This window comes from Monodon monoceros, unplaced genomic scaffold (assembly GCF_005190385.1).
Source record: "Monodon monoceros isolate NGI ecotype Baffin Bay Population unplaced genomic scaffold, NGI_Narwhal_1 Super_Scaffold_6, whole genome shotgun sequence".
Taxonomy (NCBI): Eukaryota; Metazoa; Chordata; class Mammalia; order Artiodactyla; family Monodontidae; genus Monodon; species Monodon monoceros.
Window position 1 is genome coordinate 21,055,305 of NW_021703783.1, and position 14,579 is coordinate 21,069,883.

A 14,579-nucleotide genomic window follows, 5' to 3' on the forward strand; every position below is an offset into this window, starting at 1 on the left:
TATAATCCTTTTTGTCTTATTTGGTTCTATGTCCCTGATCAATAATCCTATCCCCATCTTACATTGTTCCTATTTATTTTCCAACAATAATTATAGCAAAAAATATTGTCTACTATTTATTAAAAAGTAAAATTGAATCTATTGTCTTAAACTGCAGTTTAACTATATTACTATATATTCATCAACCTTCTTACTAAAAAATCAGATTATCTGATTCAAAAATCTCCATTTCAGTGATGTTACATCTTGGGCAGGATAAGGTTCTACAGTCAAAGCGTGAGGCAAAATTGTCATGTAGTCAAAGTCACCCAAGAAATCTTTTAAATTGCCAGCAAAACAGTACAGTAAACGAGGGTGGCGTAAACTGTAGTGTCTCTTACTAAATTCAACACATGCTAGTATTCTCCCAGCACTGGGGCAGTTTTCTGTTTCTGCAACTGAATATCAGAAGTGGGAGCATCAGTGACTGTGTTATATGAAAAACAGGGAGTGTATGCCTGTGTGTGTGTGTGTATGTGTGTGTGTGAGAAAGAAAGGACGAGAATATGAATGTTTTGACTCAATATATTTCACAGGTGTTTATCGTATTATTTATTATAAAAATCTAAACAATAAGAATTAATGAAATGGTTAAATAAATTATATAACAGCCATATAACTGGTTAATACTATCATTATTAAAATGAGATTTACAAATAAGTTTGATGGTTTGAAAACATATTAAGTGATCCCAAACTGATAAGATGTGTTTATATTTGCCAAAATAATGTTAATTTTCATTAGCAATAACTAAAAATGTAACGTAGAGGTGGGAAGAAAACTGTACTGGGTTATAAGATATGCTTTTATAACAAAGAACATTTGAATTTTTAAAAACAACTCAAATATTGAGGTAACCCCCATGACAAGACAGAGGAGCAAGCTGCAAGCTAAATACAAATGTTTTAGAAACTAGCAAAGATGATAAAGATGAAGCATCATAAGAAGCAGAAACTGAGAATACTAAGTGCTCAGAATATATAGATTGAGGTTTTTTCCTCCCACTTGATTCCTTTACCAAAAAAAGGACTTGCTATATTCGCTTAACACTGTTAAAGACACTGAGTCAGAAACAAACAAGTCCCTGTGAACCAAAATACAAACACTTTTACGATCATGACAGCAATGTTTCACAATTAAATCCTACTTCATGTATTAGGTACCAGTAAACGGCAGCCTTTATTGCTATCATTTTCATACTATTGTTCTTTTCTAAATCTTCATACTAATCTTCTGAACTGATCTTCTCAACAACCCGATGAGGACAGGCTAGGCTTTAATATCTTCATTTCACTGATGACAAGAACGGAATTCAGAGGCTTGCTATTTACCTAAGGTCTGGAATTCTGATGCTCATTAAGGCTTAACTCTCAGGTAGACAATTTTTCCCTGTTTCTGATACCTATAACTTTAGCAATTATAGTTCCACCTGTCACACAATGCAAAGTTTTAAGTGTAAATTAAGTTAATAAATACGTTAAAATCTAAGGGAAAAACATGATTGAGTTATGTTTTCTTTTTTTTCCTACCTCCTAGGAAATGGTAAACCATAGACAGTTCTGTAATGAGCCTGTTATGTTAAACGTTAAGGTAAATGATATTTGCTAAAATGTTTTTATTAATCTGTACAGTATCAAAACTATAGGTAAAAACTCTTCTATCAATATCTATCATAACAAAATTACAATTATTCCATTCAATTTGTCCCAAATCAAAGCTAATACTTTCTTTGGTCAAAATGCCCTGGACAGGCAGATCATAATGTATCATTTGGGGACTGTGCAAACGAGTGTTTTATGCTGTGAAGGCTATTAGACTACCCACAGATTCACGTAGTTAATAAGAAAATTATATCTCCATGTAGATTTCTTCTCAGGAAGAAATTAAAGTATAACACTTGCTGCTCTTAAGAAGTTATTTTTTTTAATTAAATTAAATTAATTTATTTTACACAGCAGGTTCTTATTAGTAATCCATTTTATACATATTAGTGTATACATGTCAATCCCAATCTCCCAATTCATCCCACCACCACCCCCCACCCCGCTTTGCCCTCTTGGTGTCCATACATTTGTTCTCTATATCTGTGTCTTTATTTTTGCCTTGCAAACCAGTTGATCTGTACCATTTTTCTAGATTCCACATATATGCATTAATATACAATATTTGTTTTTCTCTTTCTGACTTAACTTCACTCTGTTTGACAGTCTCTAGGTCCATCTATGCCTCTAAAAATGACCCAGTATCATTCCTTTTTATGGCTGAGAAATATTCCATTGTATATATGTACCATATTTTCTTTATCCATTCATCTGTCATGGGCATTCAGGTTGCTTCTATGACCTGGCTATTGTAAACAGTGCTGCAATGAATACTGGGGTGCATGTGTCTTTTTGAATTATGGTCTTCTCAGGGTATATGCCCAGTAGTGGGATTGCTGGGTCGTATGGTAGCTCTATTTTTAGCTTCTTAAGGAACCTCCATACTGTTCTTCATAGTGGCTGTATCAGTTTCATTCCCACCAACAGCACAAGAGGGTTCCCTTTTCTCCACACCCTCTCCAGCATTAATTGTTTGTAGATTTTCTTAGGATGCCCGTTCTAACTGGTGTGAAGTGATACCGCATTGTAGTTTTGATTTGCATTTCTCTAATAATTAGTGATGTTGAGCAGCTTTTCATGTGCTTCTTGGCCATCTGTATGTCTTCTTTGGAGAAATGCCTATTTAGGTCTTTGGCCATTTTTTGATCGGGTTGTTTGTTTTTTTAATATTGAGCTGCATGAGCTGTTTGTATTTTTTGGAGATTAACCCTTTGTCCGTTGCTTTGTTTGCAAATATTTTCTCCCATTCTGAGGGTTGTCTTTTCGTCTTGTTTATGGTTTCCTTTGCTGTGTAAAAGCTTTTAAGTTTCGTTAGGTCCCATTTGTTTATTTTTGTTTTTATTTCCATTACTCTAGCAGGTGGGTCAAAAAAGATCTTGCTGTGATTTATGTCAAAGAGTGTTCTTCCTATGGTTTCCTCTAAGAGTTTTATAGTGTCCAGTCTTACATTTAGGTCTTTAATTCATTTTGAGTTTATTTTTGTGTATGGTGTTACAGAATGTTCTAATTTCACTCTTTTACATGTAGCTGTCCAGTTTTCCAGGCACCACTTATTGAAGAGACTGTCTTCTCCATTGTATATCCTTGCCTCCTTTGTCATAAGATTAGTTGACCATAGGTGCGTGGGTTTATCTCTGGGCTATCTATCTTGTTCCATTGATCTATATTTCTGTTTTTGTGCCAGTACCATATTGTCTTGATGACTGTAGCTTTATCGTATAGTCTGAAGTCAGGGAGTCTGATTCCTCCAGCTCTGTTTTTTTCCCTCAAGATTGCTTTGGCTGTTCGGGGCCTTTTGTGTCTCCATACAAATTTTAAGATTTTTTGTTCTAGTTCTGTAAAAAATGCCATTGGTAATTTGATAGGGATTGCATTGAATCTGTAGATTGCTTTGGGTAGTATAGTATAGTCATTTTCACAATATTGATTCTTCCGATCCACGAAATGGTATATCTCTCCAACTGTTTGTCATCTTTGATATCTTTCATCAGTGTATTATGTTTTTCTGAGTATAGGTCTTTTACCTCTTAGGTAGGTTTATTCCTAGGTATTTTATTCTTTTTGTTGCAGTGGTGAATGGGATTGTTTCCTTAATTTCTCTTTCTGATCTTTCGTTTTTAGAGTATAGGAATGCAAGAGATTTCTGTGCATTAATTTTGTATCCTGAAACTTTACCAAATTCATTGATTAGCTCTAGTAGTTTTCTGATGGCATCTTTAGGATTAGTTATGTATAGTATCATGTCATCTGCAAACAGTGACAGTTTTACTTCTTTTCCAACTTGGATTCCTTTTATTTATTTTTTTTCTCTGATTGCTTTGGCTAGGACTTCCAAAACTATGTTGAATAAGAGTGGCAATAGTGGACATCCTTGTCTTGCTCTTGTTCTTAGTGGAAATGCTTTCAGTTTTCACCATTGAGAATGACGTTGGCTGTGGGATTGTCGCATATGGCCTTTATTATGTTGAGGTAGGAGGTTCCCTCTATCCCACTTTCTGGAGAGTGTTTATCATAAGTGGGTGTTGAATTTTGTCAAAAGCCTTTTCTGCATCTATTGAGATGATCACATGGTTTTCATTCTTCAATTTGTTAATATGGTGTATCACATTGATTGATTTCCGTATATTGAAGAATCTTTGCATACCTGGGATAAATCCCACTTGATCATGGTGTATGATCCTTTTAATGTGTTGTTGGATTCTGTTTGCTAGTATTTTGTTGAGGATTTTTGCATCTACATTCATCAGTGACATTGGTCTGTAATTTTCTTTTTTTGTAGTATCTTTGTCCGGTTTTAGTATCAGGGTGATGGTGCCTCGTAGAAAGAGTTTGGGAGTGTTCCTTCCTCTGCAATTTTTTGGAAGAGTTTGAGAAGGATGGGTGTTAGCTGTTCTCTAAATGTTTGATAGAATTCACCTGTGAAGCCATCTTGTCCTGGACTTCTGTTTGCATCTGAGAAGAAAGTGTAATCTGCTACTTTTGGATGGAATGTCCTATAAATATCAATTAAATCTATATGGTGTATTGTGTCATTTAAAGCTTGTGTTTCCTTATTAATATTCTGTCTGGATGATCTGTCCATTGGTGTAAGTGAGGTGTTAAAGTCCCCCACTATTATTGCGTTACTGTTGATTTCCTCTTTTATAGCTGTTAGCATTTATTTGCCTTATGCATTGAGGTGCTCCTATGTTGGGTACGTATATATTTATAATTGTTATATCTTCTTCTTGGATTGATCCCTTGATCATTATGTAGTGTCCTTCCTTGTCTCTTGTAACAGTCTTTATTTTAAAGTCTATTTTATCTGATACGAGTGTTGCTACTCCAGATTTCTTTTGATTTCCATTTGCATGGAAAATCTTTTTCCATCCCCTCAGTTTCAGTCTGTATGTGTCCCTAGGTCTGAAGTGGGTCTCTTGTAGACAGCATATACATGGGTCTTGCTTTTGCATCCATTCAGCGAGCCTGTGTCTTTTGGTTGGAGCATTTAATCCATTCATGTGTAAGGTAATTATTGATATGTATGTTCCTATGACTATTTTCTTAATTGTTTTAGGTTTGTTTTTGTAGGTCCTTTTCTTCTCTTGTGTTTCCCACTTAGAGAAGTTCCTTTAGCGTTTTTTGTAGAGCCGGTTTGGTGGTGCTGAATTCTCTTAGCTTTTGCTTGTCTGTAAAGCTTTTGATTTCTCCATCGAATCCGAATGAGATCCTAGCTGGGTAGAGTAATCTTGGTTGTAGGTTCTTCCCTTTCATCACTTTAAATATATCATGCCACTCCCTTCTGGCTTGTATATTTTCTGCTGAGAAATCAGCTGTTAACCTTATGGGAGTTCCCTTGTATGTAATTTGTCATTTTTCCCTTTTTGCTTTTAATAATTTGTCTTTAATTTTTGTCAATTTGATTACTATGTGTCTCGGCATGGTTCTCCTTGGGTTTATGCTGCCTGGGACTCTCTGTGCTTCCTGGACCTGGGTGACTATTTCATTTCTGATATTAGGGAAGTTTTCAACTATGATCTCTTCAAATATTTTCTCAGGTTCTGTATCTCTCTCTTCTCCTTCTGGAACCCCAATAATGCGAATGTTGGTGCATTGAATGTTGGTGCATTTAATGTTGTCCCAGAGGTCTCTTAGGCTGTCTTCATTTCTTTTCATTCTTTTTTCTCTACTCTGTTCCATGGCAGTGATTTCCATTGTTCTGTCTTCCAGGTCACTTATCCATTCTTCTGCCTCAGTTATTCTGCTATTGATTCCCTTCTAGTGCATTTTTCATTTCAGTTATTGTATTGTTCATCTCTGTTTGTTTGTTCTTTAATTCTTCTAGGTGTTTGTTCTTTAATTCTTCTAGGTGTTTGTTCTTTAATTCTTCTAGGTCTTTGTTAAACATTTCTTGCATCTTCTCAATCTTTGCCTTCATTTTTTTTCTTACGTCCTGGATCGTCTTCACTATCATTATTCTGAATTCTTTTTCAGGAAGGTTGCCTATCTCCACTTCTTTTAATTGGTTTTCTGGTGTTTTATCTTTTTCTTTCATCTGGTATATATTCCTCTGCCTTTTCATTTTGTCTGTCTTTCTGTGAATGTAGTTTTCATTCCACAGGCTGCAGGATTGTAGCTCTTCTTGCTTCTGCTGTCTGCCCTCTGGTGATGAATAGTCATTACTTATAGTGGAACTATTCTCACCAAACCAGGCAGAAGTTATCTTTTTATCCTGTCCCATGAGGGGCAAAAGAAAAATTCTCCCAATGTTTTTGGCTTTTCCAATAGATTTTAAAATGTTATTCCGTACCTCTTTATATATCCTTAAAGCTTCTGGATGGCAAGAACCACAAATCCTCTATTATTATCATTGTCTATTAGATAACAGAGACCCAATAAATGCTGTTATTTTGGTCTAATTCTATCTAGCTATTATTTCATTTATCAAATTTGGATTTTCTCACTTGGATTAATGTCTTATTGAGGATCAGTTATCAGTTTAGAAATATTATTTGTTTCTTCAAATAATTGGGTTCAATAGTCAATGTATTTTTTAAAGAAAAAATAATAAGCTGGATGCAGTAATAGGCTTAGAAAAAATCAGATAAATTCATGAAGATTCCTTAATTCACTCGGTTGGAAATTTCACAAAATTAGCTTATTTCCAAAGCACCAAAAGTACTAGTTCAGTTCACGTAAACAATTTTTGAATGTTTAAGTGCTAGGCATTAAGGTGGAGAAAAATGGGGTAGGGAGTGAGTGAGGTAGACAGGATTATATCTATGAATGTGACAACCCCTGCCCTCAAGAAACTTACAGAATAACATATTTGGTACTTTACAGAATTCTTTACTGATAGAGCCCTTTGTATGTATAGTACACTTCCCTTTATTCACAATGATTGAGGAATAATTGGTAATTTGGTGACCTGAATGTAATCATTTAATATATATAAACATATAAATATATCTGTCACATATATATATGTATATATATATGTATCCATCACATATATATGTATATATCATGTCCAGTTTTTGAAGAATTATAATATTATAATGTATAATATTATATGTAATACTATAATAGGGGTCAGAAACATAGATTTGGCCATACTAGCTTGGTTTTATAGTTCTCAAAAGTTTGGTTGAGTATTTCATTTATTCATTTTCAATATATATTTGCCACCTGTTTTTTATGTGCAAGGCACTGTAAATGTATAAGAATACAAAGATAATCTTTCACTCATTCATTAGTTAATTTAATTAAGAAATATTTGTTGAATACCAATGATGTTCCAGACATTGAATGATCAATCATTAGTCTTATGAACTGTATAATGTAGTAGGGGAGATACCAGATACAGATATACAGACACCAAAATATAGGATATTATGTTAGAAACCCAGTAAAAAATATAGAAAGTGCTTAGCTATTGAGCAGACATATTAGCAAGATTTATTTACCTGCCACATGTTCTTTCATCAACCTGGTAATTTACCATTTCCTAATATCCCTTTTTAGCTGTGCCATACAAAAAGTTGTCTAGTCCCTTTAAAATTTTATCTCTTGGGCAAAATTACTGCTATTTGCAATAGTAGTCTGGCTTACTTATTCTAAACTTACTTAGCTCAAGTTGTGAAATGTATGCTCTTGTTCTAATATTTCAAAATTAAAAAAAAAATTAGTGGAAAAAAAAATCTCATCTATGCCTTTCACAAGTTAATAGGTTTTGTTCTCATAAAAAGAGTCCAACTTCATATTTTCTCTTACAGCAACCCTTTTCTTTTGGTCATTTTATAAAAGGTATTATTCACTTCTAAAATTCTGCTGAATATAATTTAATCTTTCTCGGATGATTTAGAAGTTACTTTAGGATGTTAACAGTGGCTCAGAGTTAATTTTGTCAATAGCTGCCCATATAGGATGCCAAAGGCATTAAAACTGAATTGGATTAAATTGACTGCAGAACTGGGTCATGCCCCAAATGCTACCATCTTAAATATATCAAATTTTCACTTGCTTTTTTTTTTTTTTTTTTTTTTTGCGGTACGCGGGCCCCTCACTGTTGCGGCCCCTCCCGCCGCGGAGCACAGGCTCCAGACGTGCAGGCCCAGCGGCCATGGCCCACGGGACGAGCCGCTCCGCGGCATGCGGGATCCTCCCGGACCGGGGCACGAACCCAACCACTGAGCCACCATCCCAACCACTGAGCCACCAGGGAAGCCCCTCACTTGCCATTTTTCCTTTCTCTCAAAAGTCAATAAAAAAGGTACAAGTTAAACTCTGATTAACTCGGACTCACAAGGAATTAGAATTTACTGTATATACAGAGTTAAAGCACAGAGTTACATTTTTATATTTAGTACACTTTTAATTAATCCAGAACAGTAGAAAGCTAAGTAGAGTACTTACATTAGCTGCACCAAGAAGTATTAACGTAGGCCCAAGACCTATTGTATATATTGATCTGAGCATTACTGACACAAGAAATGGCCGAATACCCACAGGCTTGGAGAAGAAAAACAGCATAGATGTGCAGACTGCAACTGCTATCCAAAGCAGAACTGAGAACAACGGTGAAAGTGTACCTGTAAAATGTGGAAGGAGTTTATTTTTACTAAGAACAAAACTAGAACATGTTAAAATATTTGCCAGTCTACTTTATATAATACAGCAAGATAAGCCCTAAAACAGTGAATTTCAAAATAACCCACTCTACACACTGTATACTTAGAGGAAATGTCTTTGTACACATTGCTCATTATTACATTTCCAGAAAGTTTGTGATGAATCCCAGGCTGCTTAAATACTCACTAGTCAACGCTCCTTTCATTAAGTCTGAGACTTGTTCATCTTTCTCTCCTACGGGAGTTACATGCTAAATACTTTGGATAGAGGTATCTCACTTGGGAGTCTTAATTCAAAATTTATGATTAATGACCACTAAATGTTCAGCTAAATCATATGGAATCAGGCAGTGAACTCATACCTTGTCCTGTTTTATTATTATCAAGTTTTTATATTATAGATTCCTCTAAAGAATTCAGAATGTAGAATATCCAGTCTTTAATGAAAGAGACCTAAGCTTTAACTGTTAAAACATACAACTGTATTTATGTGTATGAATACATATGTATATGTGTGTATTTAAAAGCCAAATCAACATCTAAAAAAAATGTTCAGCTATTTACGTCATCAGAAAACAGAAGTTCCAAATGTTTCAAAACTAAACTCCATTACGACAAAAATTTCTTTAGAAATGGCCCTAAAACGGGTTCAAAAATACATTTCCTTTTTAAAAAAGGACAATTCATTGACGTTTGCTCTGACATGGGGATTCAAAGACTCCCCGAAGTCAGAGGGGAAAGAATAAAATAGAGATTTTCCACTAGTGATTTCTCTGGGCCACACCTCTTTTTATTATTTATAAAATTCACTTCTGAATGCAAACACCACGAGTGCTCTGATGTGCAGAGTTTCTGTATTATCATGGACACCATGGAATTATCTGGATTCGGTCAGTGAATTCTGTACAGGCCTTTAGTTCATAGTGAGTGCTAATGGATCCAAAGTAGGCAGGAAGATCCTGTCAGTCATTAAAAAACAAACAAAACAAAAGTCAGATAATGAGCAGCATTGGCTTAGACAGGTTTACTCTTGCAAGGTTGTTCTTATGTTATCTCTCAAAGCAAGCAGTGATGAAAGAGGATTGGGAGGAGAGATCTGATCTGCCCCCTTACCAGATTTATGATCTGATAAGAGTACTTTGAAGATGGTGGGAAAAAAAGGGGTAAGCTGCTTGCTCTGGAAATTACCTTCCATTCCTGGCCTCTGGCAACACGAACAAAAGGGGTACCCAACTCATGTTTATTAAGACGCTGGCTTGTGAGCCCTCTATGTCTACCAAAACATAGCCTGACCACCAGCTGCCCGGGTTTCACAGATCTGAAAGAGCCACGGAGAGGATGATGCCTTCAACCTTCTCTCATGCTTACTGGGGTGCCATCAGAAAGTGAGCTCTGTCAGCGTGAGGACCACCTCTGGGCCTGTCCCAGTGCCTGGCGGGCAGTAACAAATAAATATTTGCTGACGAGATGAATAAACAGAAACATAACCCGTGAGCTCGTTTTGAGTAAGTAACTAAGTCTCCAGTTATAAATTCCCCAAGTTGTGGAGCTTCACTGTTAAGTTTACCAAAGCTGCCAACATCTTTGCACAACTCTCAGCCACTCACTGGACTCTCCAGTATAATTCATAAGCAATGGCTTGGTGTGACATGCTTATTTTAAGAGTCTCAGCTTTGGCACTGATCGTCACACCGTGCACTGTCACTAATGCCTGATCATCTAACCACATCTTGACCACTCTTTCCCAGACAGTATCTGGCTTGCTGAGATTTCCCCTTGATTAAATATGAAATTATAACCATGAACTTACAGCTGGGTATTTGATCCCTTTGTAGAGAGAACTCAAATGGTGTCTAGCCCAGTACCTTGCACAAAGTTTAGTGTTAAATACGTGTTCGTGAATAGTAAACAAATTTACAAGTTACTTAAAATGGCTATTAATTTACAGTTTTGTCATTTGACAGTTGACAATAATTTGTAATCATATTCTATATGAATGATCACACTGTTTTCTAGCTGAAGATTTGATGCTAAAAGAATAAACTGAAACTCTCTGACAAACTTTAGAGAAGACAGTACAGACTGTCAAAGCCAGTTTTTATCCATTAAGGGTCGAAAGGGGGGACTGTCTTCTTAATACTTTGTATTAATTTTCTATAATGAGCATGTATTACTTTTGTAACAGAAAACATTTTTAGAATTCCCTCTATATATTATTAAGCGTTAGAAAGTATAAAGTTTGTCCTTCATAAAAAAAATTCAAATAGAAAAATTGGAGACCTCAAGGCAATTCACCTCTCCTATCTACCTCAACTGACTCGTTTATACGTTTACTTAGAGAGCTTGCTGCTATTACTCCCCTCTCTTCATTGCTCTGCCTCTTGCAGAGCCTCAGAATTTCCTGTTTCCCCCACCTCAGTCCAGCTAAGGTAGACCGGATAAATCTATGGGTTCTTTACTATTGTGCCTCACTCCTTTCTTCATCCCTTAACTAGACTTTAAGTTCCTTGAGGACAAGGACAACCTTCCCAACCTTTGTATCTCTAGGGCCTAACACAGTGCCTGGCACCCAGCCACACTCCATCAATGGTTGTTATTAAGATGAATGCATTAAAACCACCCTGAAGAACTTATTTTCTTTAACACAAAGCACTTGAGGGAAAAAAGAATGACACCCCAAATTCGAACACAATATTCTTAAAAAATCACATGCTATCTGGATATAAGAAATTCCCATGGCAGCACTTTTCTCTGCTAACGGTCTGCCTTTGCCAAACTGGGCAGGGATGGTTGGCATGGCAACGCTCAACTTCTGAGTGGACATCTCGGAGATTCTCTAGCATCAACAGCTGTGGCTTCAGCCACAACCAGCATAGCATCATTCCTCAACTTTGGCACAAGTTTCTTTTTTAGAGAAGCACATGTTAAACCTATAAACCAATCAACCAAACGTGGAAACCCAGACCAAAACCTACAGCCACAAAATAAGCCCTGGATTCCTGAAGAAATTCAGAGCTCTGCAAAGCCTGGCAATGAAAGGAGATTATCTGCAGTAGGGGTTGGGAGGGTGGGTGCCTTCTAAGCTGATCCTCTGAGAATCACCTTCCCCACTAAGTATCTCCCTTTAATTATTGTTCACTACTACCCTGGTTGCAGGGTGACACCATTCTCTCAGTTAATATTACAACCCAAGTGTGAACCAGAGATCTGGGCACAGCTGATTGCCAGTAGCTCATGTGTGGTCAGGCTGGAAAATACCCTTGGAGAAAGCATACTCAGCCCATTCCCCGTGCCACGTCAGCCACAGTGACTCCGGAGCAGTTTGCATTAGGATCTGGGGTTGGGAAAGGTGGCCCATTTTGACCACAGGTCTTTTTTCGGCCCAAGATTCACTAGGTGATTTTTGTGATCAACTTCTATACCCAGAAACCAGGAACCTCAGAGTTGGATGGAGTCTTCATATTTACTTATTTTATTCTTTTTTAACTTTTTATTTCAAAACTTTCTGACAACGTTACAGTTGCAAATACAATACAAAATTCCCATATACCCTTTACCTAGATTCCCCAAATACCTTACATAATCACATTACCATGATCAATATCTGGAAATTAATATGATATACCACTTTAATCTATGCACCTTATTCAAAGTGCATGGATTGCCCAAATAATGTCTTTTTTCTGAACCAGGATCACACATTCTTTTTAGCTGTCATGTCTCTTTAGTCTCTTAATTCCTCAATATCTCTTTGACTTTCATAAGCTTCAAGAGTATGGGCCAATTATTTTGCAGAATGTTCCTCATTCTGGATTTGCCTGAAATTTCCTCAGTTTACGCATTTTTGGCAAATGATGCCATGTCCTTGTCAGCACATCATGTCAAGAGGCACTCGATGTTGCTGTGTCTCATTACTGGTGACATTAACATTGATCACATAATTAAAGTGATTTCCCCACTTTAAAGTCACTCTTGTTTCTTTTATAATAAGTGTATTATGGAGAAATATACTTTGACTATGTCAGTGTCCTGTTTCTCATTATACTTTTCCATCTAACGCTCGCCTGTTAATTTTAGCATCCACTGATGATTCTTACTACCATATGATGTTCGCCAAATGGTGACATTCTGTTTCCATTATTCCTTCTACACTGATTAATTGGAATACTTTCTCTTCTATCAATATGGACTGCTGGATTCTTATTTTATTCTATGGGTTATTACATATTACTGTCAATATTTTTTCCTCAAAATTTCCACTGATGTGGCCACTGGGAGACCTTTCAAGTTGAATCCTGTGTTCTCTGACATGTTCCCATCATTTTTTTTAGCACTTTTTGGAAGGAATCTTTTTTTGTTTGTTTGTTTGTTTGTTTGTTTTTGCAGTACACGGGCCTCTCACTGTTGTGGCCTCTCCCGTTGCGGAGCACAGGCTCCGGACGTGCAGGCTCAGCGGCCATGGCGCACAGGTCCAGCCGCTCCGTGGCATATGGGATCTTCCCGGACTGGGGCATGAACCCGTGTCCCCTGCATTGGCAGGAGGACTCTCAACCACTGCGCCACCAGGGAAGCCCTGGAAGGAATCTTATGATCAACGAATTCATCTTTAAATTGCCTCAAAGTGCTCCAGCCATGGAGTCATCTGGCCTGTGCTTGACAAAATCCAGGGTTAGAGGCTTGCAAGTCCAGCACAGAATTTACCTTCTCCAGCCAGTTCTGATGGCCAAGTGTGCTAGTCAGTCTTAACTTTGCTTCCTCAACCTTCCTAGCTATGCATAGCGTGTAACTGAAGGTTGGAGGCTCAGCTAATCCTGACCAAAACTGTAACCTTATTCATGGAGCTATAATTAAATAACCCATCTAGAACTGTAATCAGATTATGCGAAAAATCTGCGGATTCCACACTGCCAAAATGGCAGGTAGGTCATGCCTTCCCTTCCCTCTTAGGGCCACACCCACAGCCAGATGCCTAAGAGTGAGCCTCCATCTTCGTTACTACCGTTAACGTCTATTCAGTCCCTTTTGAAGAGTAAAGTCTGCATCTGCACCTATGATGACACAGCATGTTTTCCTGCCTTGTTCGTGTTGGTCCTATTTCTTTCTGAGGCTGCAGCCTCATTCCCAATTCTACTATGTATGTGGTTTCAAGTTCTTGTTCAAGGACCAGTTGTAGTAGCAACACCTTGGGAACTTGTTAAAAAAATACACAGTTCCAGACTCTACTCCCGAATTATTGGGCAAATCTTCCTAAGCCTCTAAGTCTTTATCCATGAGGATGAAGTACTTACTTTATGGATTGTCAGGAAGATTAAATGAAGTTATGTATGTGACGCGCTTAGCATTTTGCCTGAGCTTATCTAAACGGTAAACAATAACAGCTGCTCTTATCCTCATCAGTTTTACTATCATAATTGTTATTAGTCAGGCAAATATGAAAAAATGTAGCAGGTGTTCTACTTTATCCTGCTGAGTAAAGAGTAGATGTCCAGAGTGGTGGCAGTGCCCATCTCCATGATATTTCACGTACAACTGGTGGCAGCAGAGGCTGTATACTTCGGTTCTGGTGGTCTCGTAAGGGATATCATGGAATGGAACTCAGGGAAGATGATGTCCTGTATAAAGGGGCACCTGCTACCTACACACTCCCAACCTAATCATCCCCGGAGAAAAGTCCTAGATTGTAAACAAAAGCGTTAACCTTCTACTCTGAGATCTGCCATTCTTCAGCTTCTCTGGGCTTCCATCTCTGTATGTGTCAAATGATGACTGGATATTAGATGATTCCAGAACTGCTTCCACATCTAAGGCGTTATGCTTCTATTAACCGGGA

The 14,579-nt window shown here is 37.1% G+C and overlaps 1 protein-coding gene across 1 annotated transcript in view; it reads right to left on the bottom strand.

The window, feature by feature from the left end:
- The window catches only part of ITPR2 (inositol 1,4,5-trisphosphate receptor type 2), a 525,336-nt gene that overhangs the window by 88,907 nt on the left and 421,850 nt on the right, over nt 1-14,579 (bottom strand). The window contains exon 49 of the mRNA XM_029205992.1: nt 8,535-8,710. Within this exon, the coding sequence (XP_029061825.1) occupies nt 8,535-8,710 (176 nt within the window). The remainder of the gene's footprint in view (nt 1-8,534; nt 8,711-14,579) is intronic.